Here is a 19956-nt window from a genome sequence, read left to right as displayed (position 1 = left end):
AACTGCAGATCAGAAAAATGTGTGTGTATCACACTTCGTCATGGCTAATTTTGCACCAAATCTGTATCTGAATTAATGGAACCCATTTGTGATAAACACTGTCGCCTTTCACCGTTTAGCAGATGATCTTCATAGAGTCACGTATGTGATTCCCTCAGTTTTGCTTTTGCACAAAGCTGGGGAAATGCATCACAGATGTCAGTCTTCAGCCAGCTCTATTCACTCCAAGTAAAATCAAGAAATGGCTGAAGGCACGGGTAACTGCAAAGGCTTTGGGCCCTGACACCATTCCTGCAGCAGTACTGACAACCTGTGCTCCAGAAATAGTCTCGCTCCTCGCCAAGTTGTTCCATTACAGCTACCAGACTAGCATCTACCCAGCAATGTGGGAAATTGCTCAGGTCTGTCTTGTCCACAAAAAAAACAGGAAAATCCAACCGGCAAAAACCACCCCATCCGTCTTATCTTGTTTATCAAGAAGATGAGGGAAAATGTCTTCGACAGTGCGATCAAGTGACCCTTACTCAGCAATAACCCGCTCAGTGAAGCTCAGTTTGTTTCCTGCCAGGGTCACTCTCTTCCTGACCTCATTGCAGCCTTGGTCCAAACCTGAAGAAAACAGCCGAACTCAAGACGTGAGGTGCAAGTGACTGCACTTGAGTTCAAAGAAGCATTTGACCTAATGTGGCATCAAGGAACCCCAGCAAAACTGAAGTGAAAGGAAATAAGGCGGGAAATTCTCCACTGGTTGGAGTCGTCCCCGGGGTTTGTAAAACATTGGAAAAGATTTCCAGCATGAACGGTAATTCGCTTATGATTGATGCACTTTGTGTGACAATGAAAGGATTCCTTGATGGGGTTTTGCTATGCCACCTGCTCGTTGGTCTAGGGGCATGATTCTCGCTTTGGGATTTCCATTGAGTTGGTATGCGAGAGGTCCCGGGTTCAATTCCCGGACGAGCCCATCTTAATGCAGCATTTTCTATCGCGCTCGAGGTGGTGGCAGTTCCGGAAATCAGGACCAGGTTTGAACACCCGGGAAGTCATTGCAGGGAATGCATCACCTCAACACACGTGACATAAATGAATGCCAAGTTTAAAGAACGTCTCTCCGTGCCATGAGACTCTGAATTCATTCTAATGCATTAAATGATGGAACTGTCTACTTGTGGATTCACGTGGGAGGCTGATTGCACTCAGTTTCAATCTTGACTGAAAGGACAAGCAGAGCTGGGAACCCCAGTGTTTCATTTTAATTTACCATATTTTAGCTGTGTTCCGGTGCTTGCAGTGAGCTGGGAGGGGTTTCCTTTTGCGACCAAATGCTTGTAACTTCCGGTCGTTCCGTGGTGGGTTTTCACACTGTGTAGAAACATGTTGGATATTAGGGTGAAGTGTTGAAGTGTTTCACATCAGTCGGTTTGCAACAGTCACTGATCTGTTGTGGTGCACATTTATTTTAATGACATAAACTACGTTTCCATCTTTACACATCTGGCCGAATATTTAGGGGCTGTACCAAAGAGGATCATTTATTTCAACGGTTCATGGATGCAAAAAGTATAGAAGGGGGTTTAATAACCCGTCTTTTGTGACGAGGTGGCCGAGAGGTTAAGGCGATGGACTGCTAATCCATTGTGCTTTGCACACGTGGGTTCGAATCCCACCTTCGTCGTTACTTTATCAACTGTTTCCGCCTAATTGCGGTGATTTTGCAGAAGCTCTGCCTGGAATCACTGATGTGATTCTCCAACCCAAGTTATGAGGCCAACTTGCTTCGACTTTTCTTGTAAGATCTTGGATTCGGTACTTTTGTTCACAATAACATGCGGGTCAAACTTAGTGTCCTTTCGACATTATATTTCCATCTCTCTCTCAGGGGAAACATTAGAGCAGTGGAAATATTCCGGGGACTTGGGTTCATTTCCCACCATAGTTGCCGATGGAAATTAAACTCAATAATTAAAACCTGCAAATAAACGCTAATCTCAGTGTTGGTTCACTGATGTCTTCCATGGACTGGGCTACGTATGAGTTTGATTCCTAACTGCCCGCTGAGAAAGCCACTGAGTTCAAGGGCAGTTTGGGATGTGTAACAAAGACTGGCCTTGCGAGCGACGCTCACATCCCCTGAAATAATGTTTTAAAAGGGTGAATGCGCACCTCACTGATTGGATCTTCCATCAGCCCCTGTAATGGACAGACGTGTTGAATAATAAAGCGCTTTGTGACGTCATGAAAAAGATCAATTCAGAACATCTCAGTGAAACCGAGGCTCAAACCCACATCTGCGAACAGAAGGAAACCAGAATGTTGGCAATTTTTACAGAGCGATATTGTTGAGCTGAATGTTCACACTGGAAGGCTGTAAAGTTCCTCATTGAAGGATGAGCCGCTGTTCCTCGAGCGAACCTTGAGCTTCATTGGAACATTTTGTGACTGGATTCAAACTCAAAATCCTGTCTCAATGACATCTCAAATAAAGCTGTCGGATGCTTGAAAACGCAGCAGTTAAACTTTCTGCCTGATCATGAGAGCGACTGTGACGTTTACAAAACAAAATCATTTGATAAAATAGTTCAAAAACCATCAAGTTTGAAATCCTATGAGGAAAAGTCAAGCTATTATTGAGAACTCTGCTGAGAAAGCTTCAATGGACAGCACAGAAATCAGGTGAAGAGTCTGAGTAAATCGACACCAGCGAACAAGTCAACATCAAAACTGAAGCAACTCTTGTGAAGATCAGTGAGTAAAAGCTGAGTGCTCCGTGCACCATCAGCTCATCAAGTCGATGTATTGTCTGTATAAAGCGTTCTGTTTAGAACAGGATTTATTGACCTGAGTTGAGCAGGCACGTTATTGCAGAACAAATAAGTCACCTCTAGATTTTCCCTGGAAAACATAGAAACTAGGAGCAAACTTCTAGTTTGTTGATATATTGTATTGAAATAAACTGGAATTACAGTGCAAATGAATTGATATTCAAAATCAAATCTTATTTTCAGGTTAATTACGTGGAGCAATTAAATTACAAACAAGAACACAAGTGACCTGTGAGCTCAAACACAGAGAGAGTAAATTTCAGAGTGAAGACTTAAAAATTTCAATTTTTTGCAAGTGAGGGTTAAGTGCAGAGGGGGAAGGAGCTGCTGTGTAATTTTAACCCAGATACTGCAGCAAAAGTACAAGAGGGAAGGAGTGGAACTCTCTAAATAGCGAAAACTTTACTTAACTAGACAATTCATTTCAGTGAAATGTTGGGACAGCTGAGAGCTGTTGCCTACACATCCTGTGCTCTGTGGGAACTCCAAATAAGACTGATGATAATAGTCAGATTCATAATACATTACAGAACCAAGCAGAATACAGAAAGTGCAGAGGAGAAATGGAAAAGGAAATTAGATCAGAAGGGAGAGCGTATGAGAAAAGATTTGCAGGTAACAACTGAAAACACTGAAGATTTTTTACCAGCATAAGGGCAGTCACTTTAAGTGGGGCTGATTTGGAGATCCTGTGTAGGGAGAGGGCATGGCTGATGTACTAAATGAGAACATACAAACAAACTAATTAGCAGCAGGAGTAGGCCACTCAGCCCCTCGAGCCTGCTCCGCCATTCAGTAAGACCCTGCCTGATCTGATTGTAACCTCAACCTCACATTCCTTCCTACCCCCAATAACCATTCACTTCCCCCCCTTGTTAATCAAGAATCTATCTAACTCTGCGTTTAAAATATTCAAAGACTCTGCTTCCACCAGCTTTTGAGGAAGAGAGCTCCAAAGACGCTCGACCCTCAGATAGAAAAGAAATCCTTAACTCTGTCTGAAATGATCGACCCCTTATTTATAAACAGTGACCCCTAGTTCCAGATTCTGCTACAAGAGGAAACGTGCTCTCCACCTCCACCCTGTCAAGACCCTCAGGATCTTAAAGGTTTGAATCTAGTTGCCTCTTACTCTCCTGAACTCCATGTGATACAAGCCTAACCTGTTCAACCTCACCTCATAAGACAACCGGCCCATCCCTGGTATTTGCCTCGTAAACTTTGCACTAAACCTGTCATCACAAAACAAGCGGATGCTGCTAATGTCATTGGTGGGGAAATTGGATAGGATGAAAATAGATGAAGTGGAAGCTATCACAAGGCTGGCACCGCTCACAGTAGAAAAGCTGCTCGATCCGCATCGGATACACCTTGGATTACTGAGGGAATGAAGGGTGGAAATAGCAGAGACTCGAGCCACAATCTTTCAATCCTCCTTGGATATGGGAGTGAAGCCAAACAACTGCAGGTTGTTGATGTTACATCCGTGTTTAAAATGGAGAGGGATAAACCCAGTAACTACAGAGCAGTTAGTCTCATGCTGGAGGTGGGGAAACGTTTAAAGACAATAATCCAGAACAAAATTCATTGTCGCTCGGTAGAACATGAGTTGATAAATGATAACCAGCACAGATTGGTTAACAGAAAATCAGCACTGAAACACTTAATAAAGCTCTTTGATGACGTGTCAGAGAACATTGACCAGGGAAGTGAGCATGATGAAGTGTGTCTGGACTTCCAAAGGGATTTGAAAAAGTCCCACATAATGAACTTGGTAAAATTCCAGCAGCTGGGATTAAAGGGGCAGCGACAGCATGGATACAAAATTGAATAAGGGACAAAAAGGGTAAAGTTGTGGCGAGCTCTGAAGAAGAGCCATACGGACTCAAACGTTGACTCTGTTTCTCTCTGCACAGATGCTGCCAGGGCTGCTGAGTTTTTACAGCACTTTCTGTTTTATTGTAAATGTTAATAACTTCCAGCCTATATTCAAGTTTGCTGATAACACTAGGTTAGGTGACATGGTTAGTAGCGTATGTGGGAGCAGCAAGTTTCAAAGGGTCATTGACAGATTCAGTGAGTGAATAAAACTGTGGCCGGTGGTGGTCAACACTGGGAAGAGTGAGGTCATCCATCTTGAACTAAAAAAAGATCCGAGAATTTCCTAAACAGTCAGAATCTTGGGACTATGACAGAGGAGCCGAGAGTGAGAGCTGAGTGAGACCAGAGGGTGGAGAAAGAGCCTGCATAGATATGTAGATGTTCAAGTGAGTGGGGATAAAATGGAAGTACAATGTAGTAAAATGTCAGGTTGACCACTTCTGCAAGAAGCATAGGAGAGAGGAATATTACTGAGATGGAGAGAGACTGCAGAATCCTGTGGTACAGAGGGATCCTTGTACAAGAATTACAAAAAATGTTTAGATGACATTGCAGAATGCTGCAGTACAGATGGATATGGATGCCGCTGTATAATAATCATTGAAAAAAAGTTGTCATTTAGGTGCATCAAATACTTAGGAGGGCAGGTGGAATGTTGGTCTTAATTGCAAGGGGACTGGAATAGAAAAGCGGAGAAGCCTTGCTGCAACTGTTCAGGGCATTGGCGAGACCACACCTAGAATAATGGGTGCTGATTTGGTCTGATTACTGAAGGATGGACATACTTGCATTGGAGTCAGTTCCAGAGAAAGGTGACTGGGATATTTCCTCGACTGAGGAGGTTTTCGAATGAGGAAGGGTTGATCAGGTTGGATCTAGACTCACTGGAATTTAGAATAACTTAACAATGTGATAGTGAATGAGCATCTGGCAATGAGTGACAGCAATATGTTAGAGACAGACATTCAGTTCGAGCACAAAGGTCATATACATGCTGGTTATCACCTCAAGTAAGGCCAATAAGGACGGAATGAGTGATAAACTGAGCACGTTAAATTCCCATCGGCTATTAATAGGTAAAACAAGACAGGAAACAATCAGAGGCAGTCAAATAATAATTTAGTGCAATCTGTACCGAAGGAATGAAACTTTTATGATAATTATGGTTAAGTATTATTATGATTAATACTATTAATAATGGGGACGGAATTCCATAAATTAAACCAGTGATTAAGAAGGAATGACAATTTCTGTCCAGATAATGATGAACTGTGTATTTGGTGCGATGATGTCTCCGCTATGCTGATAGTTTTGTCCTTCTCGGTGGTTCATGTCACAGGGAGGACGCTGCTGTTCAAATAAAGATGACGAATTACTGCAGGGTGTCCTATAGATCGGAAAACCTGCGGCTAAGTTCCCCTCCGAGTCACTCATCATCCTGACTTGTAAACATATCGCCGTTCCTTCACTGTCGCTGGGTCAAAATCCTGGAACTTCCTTCCTAACAGCACTGTGGGTGTACCTACACCACACGGAATGTAGCAGTTCAAGAAGTCAGCCCACCACCACCTTCTCAAGGGCAACTCGGGATGGGCAAATAATTCCGGCCCAGTCAGCGAAGCCGACATCCCGTGAATTAACTTTAAAAAATATGACCTTGACGATATTGTTTCCATCTAAGAGGATGTTTTTTCTATTCAGATAATCATACAGTGATAGTGAAGAGGAGGTGGCCACTCAGGACATTGCGCCTGTGCCAGTTCTTTGGGAGGAATGGGCTGAGGGAAAGGGGAAAGCATTGGCTGGGATGTGTTTGCAGCATTTCCAGCTTGTATCCATCTGTGAATAAACACCATATCAGAGATTTGTTGAAGATTGAATTTTTGCACTGGAAGCAAGAAACTGTTGCAAATAACAGACATGATTGTGGGTAACAGAAAATGCTCCCTTTTGGCATTAATGAGAACGTAAATAGCAGAGGATGGTTTCGATCCATCGACCTCTGGGTTATGGGCCCAGCACGCTCCCGCTGCGCCACTCTGCTGCTTGATTTTTAATGTCTACTGTTCCATTATGGTGTTAAAGTGTTTCACATGTTTAGAATATATTTCCTGCTGTGGAATTGTGCTCTCTGGTGTTGAGAAATGTTCTTTGTTGTTGTGTAAAATGCTTCCCTGCAGTACAAACGTGTTCCCGGTTGTATAAATATGATGGCCGAGCCAGCGAATCTCACGTCCATTGAATTTAAAAAAAAGTTCCGCTCTGTTGCACTTCTCAGCTCTGGCCAGTAGATGTCAGCACACTCAGAGAGCGACAGAACAGACAAGAACCGTTCACATTTTATTGGACGGCGAAGGGAGGTATTTGGAATTACTAACGGTGAAGATGACATTTCATAATATTTTGTTATACCAAGCAGAAGTTATAATGTTGTGCTGAAACCGTCAGATTGTTGTTTTGTATTTGAGAGTGAGATACATTCTTCATTGCCCTTTTCTGGCCCATTTTGTGAACGTGGGATTCAATATCTATGTCACTTACTGGTACTGTGTGAAACTGAGAGACATTCTGAACCTGTCAGTCTTGGTTACTGTATGTGAGTGTGGAGACATTGTCAGTGGAACTGCAAATGTGTTTGGATTTATTCTGACAGTCACTGTCTTGGACTCTGGTACTGAGTCGAGGTAACATGGAAACAACATCTATCTCTCCTGCACTCTTTGATTGATGGATGGAAAGTGTGACTCTGGAACTATTTCTGCTGTCTGTGACTGTGAAATTGATGTCCTGTCTGTGTCTCTGCGCTCTGTTAATGATAATGTACGGACTGTGTGGGAGGAGCTGGCGGGAATCTTCATTCTAACTTGGCTGGAGGAAACACCACATTTATTCTGGTTCCTTCAATTATTTGCCTGTTGGAAAAAAATATATTTTAGGACTCAAGTACAGATGGGGTGGAAGGTACAGATTCCATCAGTTTAACATCCATAAATAATCATTGTGAATGGTTTGAGAGGCTTTAGACAGGCTCTAGCTCTGATTGGGCAGTCCATTCTCAATCCAAATCTTCAACCATTCGGAGAGCCAGGTAGCAGGAATTGGACGTGCCGATTGGCTTATATTTTCAAAATCGAAAAGCCTGCCAATTTGACGGAAAAAAAAGATAATAGCCGAACGGCTTAATTTCCAGGCAATTTTAATCTCACACTTTAGGAGCTGTAATATTGCATTTTGCGTCACAGAATCCTGGCGCTATTTTAGGAACAGATTAAATGTGTCAATCTCTTATCTGTAACCGGCGGTAACAAAGCAGCGATTTAAAACAGAGCCAATCTCAGCTCACTGGAAACGCAATGACATTGGTTACCAACCGACTCCTTCACACAGGCTTCATCGGGACAGAGAGAAACGGCTGATTTCTGATCCTGTCCCCTGAAAGCGGCCGGGAATGTTACAATCGGAAGAGCGGAGCGCTCCAGCAGCCACACGCTCAGCATCGCTGCTCTTTCTCAGGACCCTGTGAACACGGCCCGCGGGGAGCTGCAGTCCAGCCCGGGAGGAGCGAGACTTGGCTTTGGCTTTGTCCTGGGCTCTACCGCCGGTCTTTCTACAATCTTACACACACTTACACCACGAATGAAGAATTCATCCCGCACTCGCCCTTCCCCTGTCTTTGGGGAATGCAGTCGGCCACTTCTGAATGGTCAATGTGTTCGGAATCTCATTGGGTGGCTTTTGTAACCAATCAGAGAGCAGCTTATTTCACCAACTTTCAAAGATTAATGAGAAAATGGGCCGCAGATTGATTGAGCCACACTGGCAGAGCTGAAACGGGTTTTCAAATTGAAAATAAGCGCCAATGTATTTGAGAATGGCTGAAAAAAGAGACATGTCAAAGCTTTTCCTTCTGCACTCAACAGGACACTCCCAAGAAAACCAATATAAGGGGAAGACACCAATTTATACTGATAGAGAATATACTTCAGGGTGGAAAGTGACCGTCTTAGGTCCGGTCATGAGCTTGTGTGATACACAGCGCGAAATGATCTGATCAGGGGAGCCATTACCCTGCAGGATGCCTTTGATGAGCCCGGTTTCAGCATCAAGCTTGCACGGTGAGCAAATGGCTCGGGCCCTATTTACAAGGTTGCCGATGAGACCAATCTTACAGAGCGTGGGACTGTAAGAATCCCAACGCGTATATTGACCAGTGAAGGTCGGCTTACGGTAATCCTGGTAGAGAATCCTCTGGAAGATTTCTCAACTAGTGTGTCAAGGAAGGGGAGTTATTTTGACTGCTCCATTTCATAGGTGAATTTGAGCGCAGGATGGAGCCCATAAAGACATGTAAGGAAATTGTTACATGCAGCTGCGGATTTAAATATAACAAACGTATCATCGACATATCGGAAATATGCGAGGGGGAGGAGGTGAGGCGTCTTTCCACCCAAGGCCCGAATTTTACGTTCGAAAAACGTGAGTGATGAAAATGTTAGACTTATTTTATTTCGTTAGTCCTTTATTTTCTTGTTGGAAATCTCCCCACACTTTCTGTTCTTTATCTAATTTTGGAAACCACAGAGATTAACTCTGCGGGTCCGGAATTGTGGTCTGATCACGGATAATGCTGAAAAATAAGTCATTACTGCGATGGCCGGGAATCGAACCCGGGTCAACTGCTTGGAAGGCAGCTATGCTCACCACTATACCACCATCGCACACTTCTTTAAATCACAGTCAGCATTTATAGTACCGGGAAACACACTATATCTTTGGCATCTTGTGTATGAATGATAAACTGTTTTGCAATAATTCTCACCATGTTTATGTTGTTTCACACTCATTTAAAATGTCCCCAAAGAAGTTACCTCTTTGCACGTCTCACGTGCAGCCAGCAGATGGCACCAGTCCACAATAAATTGGCTCCTGTTGTTTCTGTGGACACATCGAGACAGGAAAAGGTCTGTTGCTGCCCGGGGAACGGGCCGTGAAACAGACAAAGATAGTGACCAACTACAACGGCTCCATGTAGATATCCACAAAGTTCCGAACAGTAAAAAAATGCAACTTATCCTGGAAGGGGTGATGAAGTTCTCTCTGAAATAACTACACCAACACTTCCCTTAAAATAATTGATTTGTTGTCACAAATTCAATACCAACCGTTTAAATTTCAGCCGGTATTCATTTCCAGTTGTTAGACAGACACTTTCACTGACCGGTTCAATCTTTGCAAAACTTTTCGAATTCCCGCTCAATAAACTAAATTACAGACCCGTGATCCGATTTTATCTTGTTCTTAGTCCCAATCATTTGGAATAGAAGCTGTCCTAGAAATGGAAGCAGACTGTTTGTCTGTTTGTAGAAGCGACTGGAATGAGGCGGGGATATTGCTGACAGGTCTGGATTTAAAAGATCCGGGTTTCTAACTATAGATAAACAAGACGTTCCATTGAGTAAGATTTGTTTCGAGCTGCTTCACGTTCCTCTTTTATGTAGCCCGCCCCGACCTGACTGAGAAAGGGACAGAGAGTGAGAGGCGGCGGATTGCTGGTTTAAAGGACTGGGGAAAGGCGGAGCAAAGCGGCATCGCAAAGTGCTTCGTGATAATATCCAGGGCATCACCAAACCAGCAATCCGCCGCCTAGCTCGCCAGGGACGCACTCTCTATGGATGCGGCAGCTGAACAACTCGACCCTTTCTACCAAACACACAACAAAGGCTCTTTTAAGAGCCACCAAAAACGTCACATTAAGAGCACTGACTTGGGAACGGGAGAGAGAAATCTAAAGATGAATCAAACATGTCCTTTTTCGGTCATTAGTTCATTTATTAAGGTTGTTGATGTCTTAAGTGGGGAGTGGAGCGGTGTATTACCTCCCCAGACCCCACTCTCCCACTACAGTATAGTGGAAACATGACTCACACCATTTTCTCTTCAACATCTATTGAACCGTGACCTGAATAAAACCCATACAGTTCATGATGTTTATGTGTGAGACCCAGAACTATCGGCCTTCACGGTCATTTCGCCCATCAATAGCTTTCTACCCGCCTGTTACAAACAGATCAGGTAAGGAATCCGAATTGAAAGCGGGTTGTAAGGTATGCCGGGCTGTCTTTTGCAGCGAAGCTAGTATTTTTTAACGAAAATGCTGGAAAAAACTCAGCAGGTCTGGCAGCATCTGTGTGGGGACAGAGTTACCGTTCCGAATGGGCATGACGCTCCTTCAGAGCCAGAATGAAATGAGTTCAGACAGTGAGCAGCCCTTTCACAGACTCTGTGAGTGGCTCTGAAAAGAGCCTTTGGGTTATTAGATTAAAGAATGGCCGCTTCACTTGGTCTTCGAGCCCGCAGCGGCGCTGGTTTTCTTGGGCAGCAGCACGGCCTGGATATTAGGCAGCACCCCGCCCTGAGCGATGGTCACCCCTCCCAGCAGCTTGTTGAGCTCCTCGTCGTTGCGGACGGCCAGCTGCAGGTGTCTGGGGATGATGCGGGTCTTCTTGTTGTCCCGGGCCGCGTTACCGGCCAGCTCGAGGATTTCAGCCGTCAGATACTCGAGCACAGCAGCCAGATAGACCGGGGCTCCGGCACCCACACGCTCAGCATAGTTGCCCTTTCTCAGGTGCCTGTGAACACGGCCCACCGGGAACTGCAGTCCAGCCCGGGAGGAGCGAGATCTGGCCTTGGATCGAACTTTACCGCCGGTCTTTCCTCTTCCAGACATTTCACAATCTCACAAACACTTTCACAGAGAATGAGGAAATCCTCTCACATTCGCTTCTCTTATAGCTTCGGGAGGAATGGTGCTGCGGGCATTGCTGATTGGTCACTTTGTGCCGCGTCTTTGTTCATATCACCAATCAGATATCTACTGAACTCACCAATCCGGAGACTCACGGAGTGAGGGCGGAAAATACCGGCGCCAAATTTCAACCAATTTTTTTGACAAATTTTCAAAGCCCGCCAAATTTGTAAAAAAACGGACAGAACATAGTGTTAATTGGAAACAGGTAATTCAGTATTTAATATACGAATGTTAGATTTACTTAATCTCGCTCTCCCTTTCTCTATTCTACGGTTGATCTGTATTTGTCTGTTTCTGATTTTCAGTCTGGGTTTATCTGAACCTGAAAACCAGCCGATAATAACAGCTCCAAATTTACGCTTTTCGACATCGAAAAGGCGGCCGATAGATTTATAAAATAAGGAATAAATTTCATGTAGAAAGTCTTATGTATAAAGTGAACTCGGTGTGACGACAAAGTTTTAAAATTCCCCGTCCCTGATGGGACTATTTCACATTTTATCCCAAGTTCCAGATACGGGATCTATTCGGAGAAAATTTCCATCTTTTATGAAACCCTTTAACCAGCCGGCAAAGTCTCATTGACATCGTTCTACAAACGGACGGTACATTGTCGATATTCGTGAGAGTCAAAAGCAAACATGTCTGGTGTAAATTTGCCAGCGTTGAGACTGAAGGTTCCGACACAACCGGGGCTGATAGGAAATGAACGGATCGATTATTGAGACCAAACTTGACCAGAACTGGAAACTGACGCATTTGAGTTTTATTCTCTCTCCAAAGCCAGGGAAAGGGGCCGAATATAAACACGTCTGAGAACAAAGAGCAGAGGGTGAGCGGGCAGTCATTCATTTATGGGGCATTATTATCAGGACCTAAGAATTCAGCGAGTGATAAATCTACATTAGCCCGAATATGATGGAAATAACATGAAAATAACATTGTTCGAAATGTTCAAATTTAAAACATGACAAAGTAAAAATTGAGATGAAATAGCTTTTTCAGAGAGATTGTGAGTGGCTCTTAAAAGAGCCGTTGTGTTGTGAATGTTGTTCAGTCCATTGTGGGGTTTTACTTGGAGCTGGTGTACTTGGTCACCGCCTTTGTCCCTTCCGACACGGCGTGCTTGGCCAGTTCCCCGGGCAGCAGCAGGCGCACGGCGGTCTGGATCTCCCGGGAGCTGATGGTGCTGCGCTTGTTGTAATGGGCCAGGCGGGAAGCCTCACCCGCGATGCGCTCGAAAATATCGCTCACGAACGAGTTCATGATGCTCATGGCCTTGGAGGAGATGCCGGTGTCGGGGTGAACCTGCTTCATCACTTTGTAGATGTAGATGGCGTAACTCTCCTTCCTCGACTTTCGCCGCTTCTTGCCGCCCTTTGCTACCGGTTTCTTTAAGGCTTTCTTGGCTCCCTTCTTGGGAACTTGTTTCTTCTCATCTACCATTTTCAGTTTCAGACACAGAAATAAACCAAATCCCTTCCGAGCGCCGATTAAATAGACAGTCTCCCAGGTCTATGCTAATGAAGGATTGGAGAACTTTGATTCTGATTGGACACTTTTTAAAAACTAAAACAGCCTCTTCTCTCTTATTTTTCTGATTGGTGTCTTTAAATATCCAATCAGATTTCGAATTCTCCACCAATCATTAGCCAATTTACTGCAACCAGGCAACATATTCTACAAGGCTTCTCTCCAGCCAGAGTTTCTCAGTGTGTAAAGATATATTGGGAAATGTTGTCTGGCTGTCGGTGCGAGGGACCGTCCGGGGATGCAAGTTTCCTTCTGGTTCTCTGACGCTCTGCTAATGTGTGCCACTTACTCGGATACTGTGTGAGGTAGGGGGATAGAGTACAGTGGGTACATTCTGTTCTTGAAGCTGTGGTACAGTGTGTGTCTGATGTATCCTGTGCTTGTCAGTTTATGGAACTGGAAATGAAATTCGCTCATGAGTTTCTCAGTTTATGGAACTGGAAATGAGATTCACTCATGAGTTTCTCAGTTTCTGGCGCTGTAAATCAGTGTGGCATTGATTGTATATATTTCAGTCTGTGCTGCTATCCGAGTGTGCAATTCGCATTCACTCCCAGAACCCGGTCTGTGTTTGAGATTAATTCTGGACATGCCAACATCTGATCCGCAATCAGAGTGTAGAATTCAGTCTGTATCTGTCAGTTTCTGGTATTGAATAGGAATGTGAGAGTCGTTGTCAACATCTGGGAATCTTTGAAACATATTCTGCATCTGTTTATCTTTACTGCTGTATGTGAGAGTGGAATTACTTTGGTTAATTCTGGTACTAACATAGTCAGGAACATACGAACCAGGAGCAGGATTCGGCCCCTCAGTCACTCGAGCCTGCTCCGTCATTCAATGAGATCATGGCGAAGGGATAGGCAGTGGCAGATATTTAAAGGGATATCTCAGAATTCATGGAATTTTTTGCTCCGATTGGAATGTATATGTTCTAAGAGGAGGGCCCACCATCCATGATTTACTGAGAAAATTAGAGACAGAATCAAAGTTAAAGGACTAAGACTGCAGACTGAACAATGCATTACATACCACTCCCCAAACCTCAGTGTATCTACAATCTGCATGAAGCTGATCATACATCCTGGGAAATGTATTAGATTGTATGATATATGGACATTCAGGATTGTGTTCGCAGAGATGGAACTCTAATCCAAAACTCTGACATAATATCTGATTAATACCCACAGCTATTAACTCCAGTTGAAACACATTTTATATTAAACATAAGTCAGGCTTACACTCATAATATATAGAATAGAATCTCACAATTGTTACAGCAAAGGGAGGCCATTCGGCCCATAGTATCTGTGCCAGCTCTCTGCAAGAGCAGCTGAGCTGCTCCCACTGGCATATTCTTCCTCACCGGCCTATTTAATTTTCCTCTTGTTCTTTTTTCTATTTCCCTCTTGTCCAACGAGATCAAATTATCTTTCCACGTGGGCAAAATTGATTCTCTTTATTGACATTGATCATGTCCATTCAACATCCATCCTTTCCCGAGGTTAATAGTCTCAGCTATTCTAATCCAGTGCTGATTACTGATGAGGTTTCAACTGTAATATGGATAACTCCATATTGGGATTCATTTATCTGCCATCTTCTTCCCCATTATCCCTTACACTCTCTGAGTGCAAGTTTAGTTGTCCTGAGCTGTGTCTGGTACCCATCCCAATTCTCCATCTGAAATATAACTGCTTTCCTTGGATTTATCTCCACAAATGAAGAGGGATCTAGTGTGGTTTGTTTGGTTTCAAACACCACTTTGCAAGTTCACGCTCCCAGCAAGAAGCCTGATCGACTAAGGATGAAAATCAGAAATTCAGACTTGTATTCTACCTGATTTCCAGGCATTGGAATTAATTTCCATCCAGATTTCTGCTTTGCACGACCCAGTGGGGAATCTCCTCACTCACTACACAAGATCATATAATTACAGGTCTAAAGAGCAGTTGATACGTCTGACACTTTTAAACATTTATCAGTATAAAAACCACTTGATAAGGCTGCAAGATTAAAGAAAAACTGATTGTGAATGGGAAATGAAAATGTGAACCTAACTCGAAATTGGAGCAATTTTCAGGGAGACTCAATTCTGACAAACATCTCGAGTGTTAGTAATCACTGGTTATTGTAGGAGGTTTTTGCTTTTTTATTCATTCATGGGATATAGGCTCACAACACAAGGTCAGATAATTACAGGTCTAAAGAGCAGTTGATAAGTCTGACACTTTTTAACATTTATCTGTAGAAAGGCCACTTGATAATTCTGCTCGATTAAAAATAATGATAGTCAGCCTGATATGAAAATGTGAACTTAACTCTGAAGTGGAGATATTGTCAGGTAGGCTCAATTCTGACAATCATCTAGAGTGTTAGTGATAACTGGTTATTGTAGGAGATGTGAGCTTTTTCATTCATTCATGGGATATGGGCCCATTCCTAATTGCCCTGGGGTAGGTTGTGGTGAGCTGCCTTCTTGAATTCAACTGAGTTGTTTACTCGGCAATTGTAGATGGCAGTTCAGAGTCAACGTCATTGTTGTGCTTGGTTCTAGGATCAAATATAAGCCAGGCCAAGTAAGAATGAGGATGATAAAACTACTTTCCTAAAGGTTTGAAGATGTTAAGCATTGCATTTTGAACAATACTCCTGAGATAAATATGACAGACAGATACAGAATTATTCCCAGAGTCACATGCAACATCAAAAACTGAGAACTAAACAACAACTGTCTCTCTTACAGACAGCACCAGAGACTACTCAACACATCTTGCACAATACCAGACACTGTGAGATACAGTATGATGACCAATAAATGCACTGTGAAAGAGAGTAATACAAAATGAATCCCAGTGCATAGGCTGTGCCAAAGAATTTCAGGTACAGAATGAATCCCACATCACACAAAGCACACTGACTGATAGATACAGGATGAATCTCAAATTGTCCCAGAGATGTAGAGATACAGAATGAATCTGACATTCACACAGTACCACAGACTGAGAAAAACAGAGGAATCTCAGAGCCAAAGACTGATAGAGACAAAATGAATTCTTCATTTCAGCAAAGCATCAGGCACTGCACTAGAAAATGGAACCAACGTTTACACAGCGTCCCAGAGTTCAACAGAAAGAAAATGGATTGCAAACTTCCACACAGCACCACTGATTAAAAGAGAATTAACCACACTCATATCCAGTACAACCCATTGAGACAGATTCCAGATTTGGTTGTCTTTGGTGCTGTATGTGACACTGAGATTAACTGCGTCAAACATTGCAAGAGATGGGGCTGCTGAGAATGACTCACATTGAATCAGTGCCGATACAGACTGAACTCCACACTGCCATTCAGCAACGGATGTTGACAGGTATATAATTAATCTCACATTCACACACAGTATCAGGCACTGATAGTGAATGAGAAGTTCACAGACTCAGATATAGTAACACAGACTGAAAGATATAGAACCTATAACACACTGACCTACAGTGCCAGAGACTGACAAATACAGAATCTCATTAACATCCAATTACAGGGACTGACAGGTACAGAATCAATCCAACAATTTCTGTGGCCGAGAGAAACACATACTGATTTTATTCCGCTCTGGCTTATAGTCCCAAGAAGCAAATGAATTTGTTTACATGCACCAATAACGGACAGATGCACAATGAGTTTCAGGATGCCAAGTGAGCCCAACACTGAGACATGGTCCCATCAAGTCACAGATACAGAATAAACCCGACACTCGCATACTGTACCACGGCCTTCCAAACACACACAGGATCAGAGAATGAATAAATTACACACATTACCAGACATGTTTTATATATGCTGATGACTTATGTGCCACTGCCCAAAGCACTGATTTTAGCATCGTGGAGAAAACACTTTCTGAGGCCTTGGAGGGACCTACAACCTACTATGAAGAAAACCACCTTCGCACAAACCCATCAAAGACGCATGTTTGTGCATTCCACCTCAGAAAGCGTGAAGCCAAACGCCAGCTTAAAGTAACCTGGTGTGGAGCAACACTGACGCATTGCGAGCACCCTATCTACTTAGGAGTCACCCTTGACAGATGCCTCACCTTCAAGAACCACATCAAAAAGACAAAGGCAAAAGTGAGCGCACAAAACAACATCCAGAATAAGCTCACTAACACAAAATGGGGAGCAAGCCCGAAAACATTGCGAACCAGTGCACTTGCTCTTTGCTATTCCACTGGGGAATACACCTGCCCTGCATGGGAAAGATCTACTCATGCTAAGAAGATGGATGCCGTTCTGAATGCAAGCTGCCGACTTATCACAGGTTGTTTAAAACTAACAAACACCAACAGCCTATATATCCTGGCGGATATCACTCCCCCTGATATAAGAAGAACGGTAGCCAGCAAGAAAGAGCGACTCCGTCAAACATCAGATGAGAGGCACCCTCTACATGGTCATACACCTACACCCAGCCGCCTAAAGTCAAGGAAGAGCTTCATGAACAGTGTTGTTCCATTACAATCCACCCCATCTGAAGCCCGCATCGCCTTGTGGAAAGACTGGCTCGCCAGTCTCAAACAACCCCCAGCGATGGAAATTCTACCGGATGAAAGCCTTCCCCAAGGAGCTAATTGCAACTGGGCAACATTCAAGTGCCTTAACAGACTTAGGACTGGTGTAGGTCGTTCAAAGGTGTCACTAAGAAAATGGGGATATACAACCAGCCCGACACCTTGTGAATGTGGAACTGAGCCACAAACTATGCAACATCTCCTGCAATGCCTATCGCTAGAGGAACCTTGCACTGTTGCAGATCTTGCCGAATTCAACAACAAGGCGCAACAATGTGTCCAGTTCTGGCTGGGCCATGTATAGACTGTCCGTGGACACGATAAGAAGAAGACCAGATACTCACAATTCCTGAATGAACCCACATTCCCGGACAGCCCCTCGCACCGACAGCCAGGCGACATTTCCCGGTGTATCCTTACACACTGAGAAACTCCGGCTGGAGAGGGGCTTTGGAAAATGTATTTCCTGATTGTAGTAAGGAGGCTTATGATTGGTGGAGAAACCTAAATATAATTGGTCGGTTTAGCTATCCAATCAAAAAAAAATCACAAACTAAGTCCCCGTTTTGTTTTAAAATTGTCCAATCAGAATCATTGTTCTCCCATTCCTCATTAGCAAATATCTGTCAGACTGTCTATATAATGAGCGGACGGAAGGGGTTTGGTTTATTTCTGTGTGAAATTGAGATTGAAGATGGTTGAAGAGAAGAAGAAACCAGTTGCTAAGAAGGGCGCCAAGAAAGCGGTGAGTAAACCGGCAGGAAAGGGCGGCAAGAAGCGGCGGAAGTCGAGGAAGGAGAGTTACTCCATCTACATCTACAAAGTGATGAAGCAGGTTCACCCCGACACCGGCATCTCCTCCAAGGCCATGAGCATCATGAACTCGTTCGTGAACGATATTTTCGAGCGCATCGCGGGTGAGGCTTCCCGCCTGGCCCATTACAACAAGCGCAGCACCATCAGCTCCCGGGAGATCCAGACCGCCGTGCGCCTGCTGCTGCCCGGGGAACTGGCCAAGCACGCCGTGTCGGAAGGGACAAAGGCGGTGACCAAGTACACCAGCTCCAAGTAAAACCCCACAACGGACTGAACCACACCCGAAACACAATGGCTCTTTTAAGAGCCACCCACAATCTCTCCGAGAAAGCTATATCATCTCAATGTTTAATTTGTCGTGTTTCTAATTTGAACATTTTCGAACGATGTTTTCTGTTAGTTTTGTTTCCTACTTTCAGGCTAATGCAGATTTATCACTCTGTTCAATCATTCGCTGTTGTTAATAATGTCCTATAAATTAATGACTGTCCGCTGACCCTCTGTAATTTGTTCTCAGACGTGTTTATATTCGGCCCCTTTCCCTGGCTTTGGAGAGAGAATAAAACGCAAATGCGTCAGTTTCCAGTTCTGGTCAAGTTTGGTCTCAATAATCGATCAGTTCATTTCCTATCAGCCCCGGTTGTGTAGAAACCTTCAGTCTCAACGCTAGCAAATTTACACCAAAAATGTTCACTTTTGACTGTTGAATATCTACAATAAACCGTCCGTTTGCAGAACTATGTAAATGAGACTTTCTGCCGGCTGGTTAAAGGGTTTCATAAAGGATCGAAATTAACCCCGAATAGATTCCGGATTCTATAAGCGAATCTGGAACTTGGGATAAAATGTGAAATAGTCCCATCAGGGATGGATATTTTTAAAACTTTGGCGTCAGATCGTGTTAACTATTAATGGGAATTTCTATCTGAACACTTCTTTGTTTTATAAATATATCGGCCGTCTTCGATGTCGAATAAAAAGAAAGTTTGGATTCCTTAAACTTGGCGCCGATATTTTCGACTTGTTTTTAGATACAGATAAACCCAGAATGAAAATCAGAAACGGACAGAGATAAACTGTAGACTAGGGAAAGAGAGAGCGAGATTAAGTAAATCTAACATTCGTATACTGAATTAGCTCTTTACAATTAGTACTATATTATGTCCTGTTTTTGAGAAGTTTGCGGGCTTTTAAAATTTGAAAAAAATCGGTTGGAATCTGATAATTTGGCGCCGGTATTTTCCGCCCTCACTCCGTGGAGTCCCTGGATTGGTGAGTTCAGTAGATATCTGATTGGTGATATGAACAACATTACGAGACGCAGCACAAAGTGACCAATCAGCAACGCCCGCAGCACCATTCCTCCCGAAGATATAAAAAGTGAAGGTGAGAGGATTTCCTCATTCTTTGTGAAAGTGTGAGATGGTGAAAATCTCTGGAAGCAGGACTCTGCTCTATGGGCTGTTACCAGGGACACGCACTGAGACAAACATCAACTGCAGCTGGAGGATCATCAACTCGGTGAA

General features: G+C 43.6%; 3 protein-coding genes and 3 non-coding genes across 6 annotated transcripts in view; 3 read left to right on the top strand and 3 right to left on the bottom strand.

The window, feature by feature from the left end:
* The window catches only part of LOC144670314 (histone H2B-like), a 1149071-nt gene that overhangs the window by 1028618 nt on the left and 100497 nt on the right, over positions 1-19956 (top strand). The window lies entirely within an intron of this gene.
* On the top strand, positions 1594-1675 carry trnas-gcu (transfer RNA serine (anticodon GCU)). The gene has a single exon. It is a non-coding gene; the product is annotated as a tRNA-Ser (tRNA).
* trnam-cau (transfer RNA methionine (anticodon CAU)) lies at positions 6676-6747 on the bottom strand. The gene has a single exon. It is a non-coding gene; the product is annotated as a tRNA-Met (tRNA).
* trnag-ucc (transfer RNA glycine (anticodon UCC)) lies at positions 9350-9421 on the bottom strand. Its single transcript has one exon. It is a non-coding gene; the product is annotated as a tRNA-Gly (tRNA).
* On the bottom strand, positions 12489-12957 carry LOC144670285 (histone H2B-like). The gene has a single exon (XM_078532772.1). It carries the CDS (start codon positions 12955-12957, stop codon positions 12583-12585), a length of 375 nt encoding a protein of 124 aa, XP_078388898.1. The 3' UTR covers positions 12489-12582.
* Positions 18300-18822, top strand: LOC144670311 (histone H2B-like). The gene has a single exon (XM_078532796.1). The coding sequence runs from the start codon at positions 18309-18311 to the stop codon at positions 18684-18686; it is 378 nt and encodes a 125-aa protein (XP_078388922.1). The 5' UTR covers positions 18300-18308; the 3' UTR covers positions 18687-18822.

This window comes from Cetorhinus maximus, chromosome 31 (assembly GCF_964194155.1).
Source record: "Cetorhinus maximus chromosome 31, sCetMax3.hap1.1, whole genome shotgun sequence".
NCBI classification, from domain to species: domain Eukaryota; kingdom Metazoa; phylum Chordata; class Chondrichthyes; order Lamniformes; family Cetorhinidae; genus Cetorhinus; species Cetorhinus maximus.
This window is presented reverse-complemented; position numbering and strand designations above follow the sequence as displayed.

Coding starts and splice junctions, on each gene's coding strand:
- LOC144670285 (XM_078532772.1), bottom strand. CDS start 12,957: ATGGTAGATGAGAAGAAACAAGTTCCCAAGAAGGGAGCCAAGAAAGCC.
- LOC144670311 (XM_078532796.1), top strand. CDS start 18,309: ATGGTTGAAGAGAAGAAGAAACCAGTTGCTAAGAAGGGCGCCAAGAAA.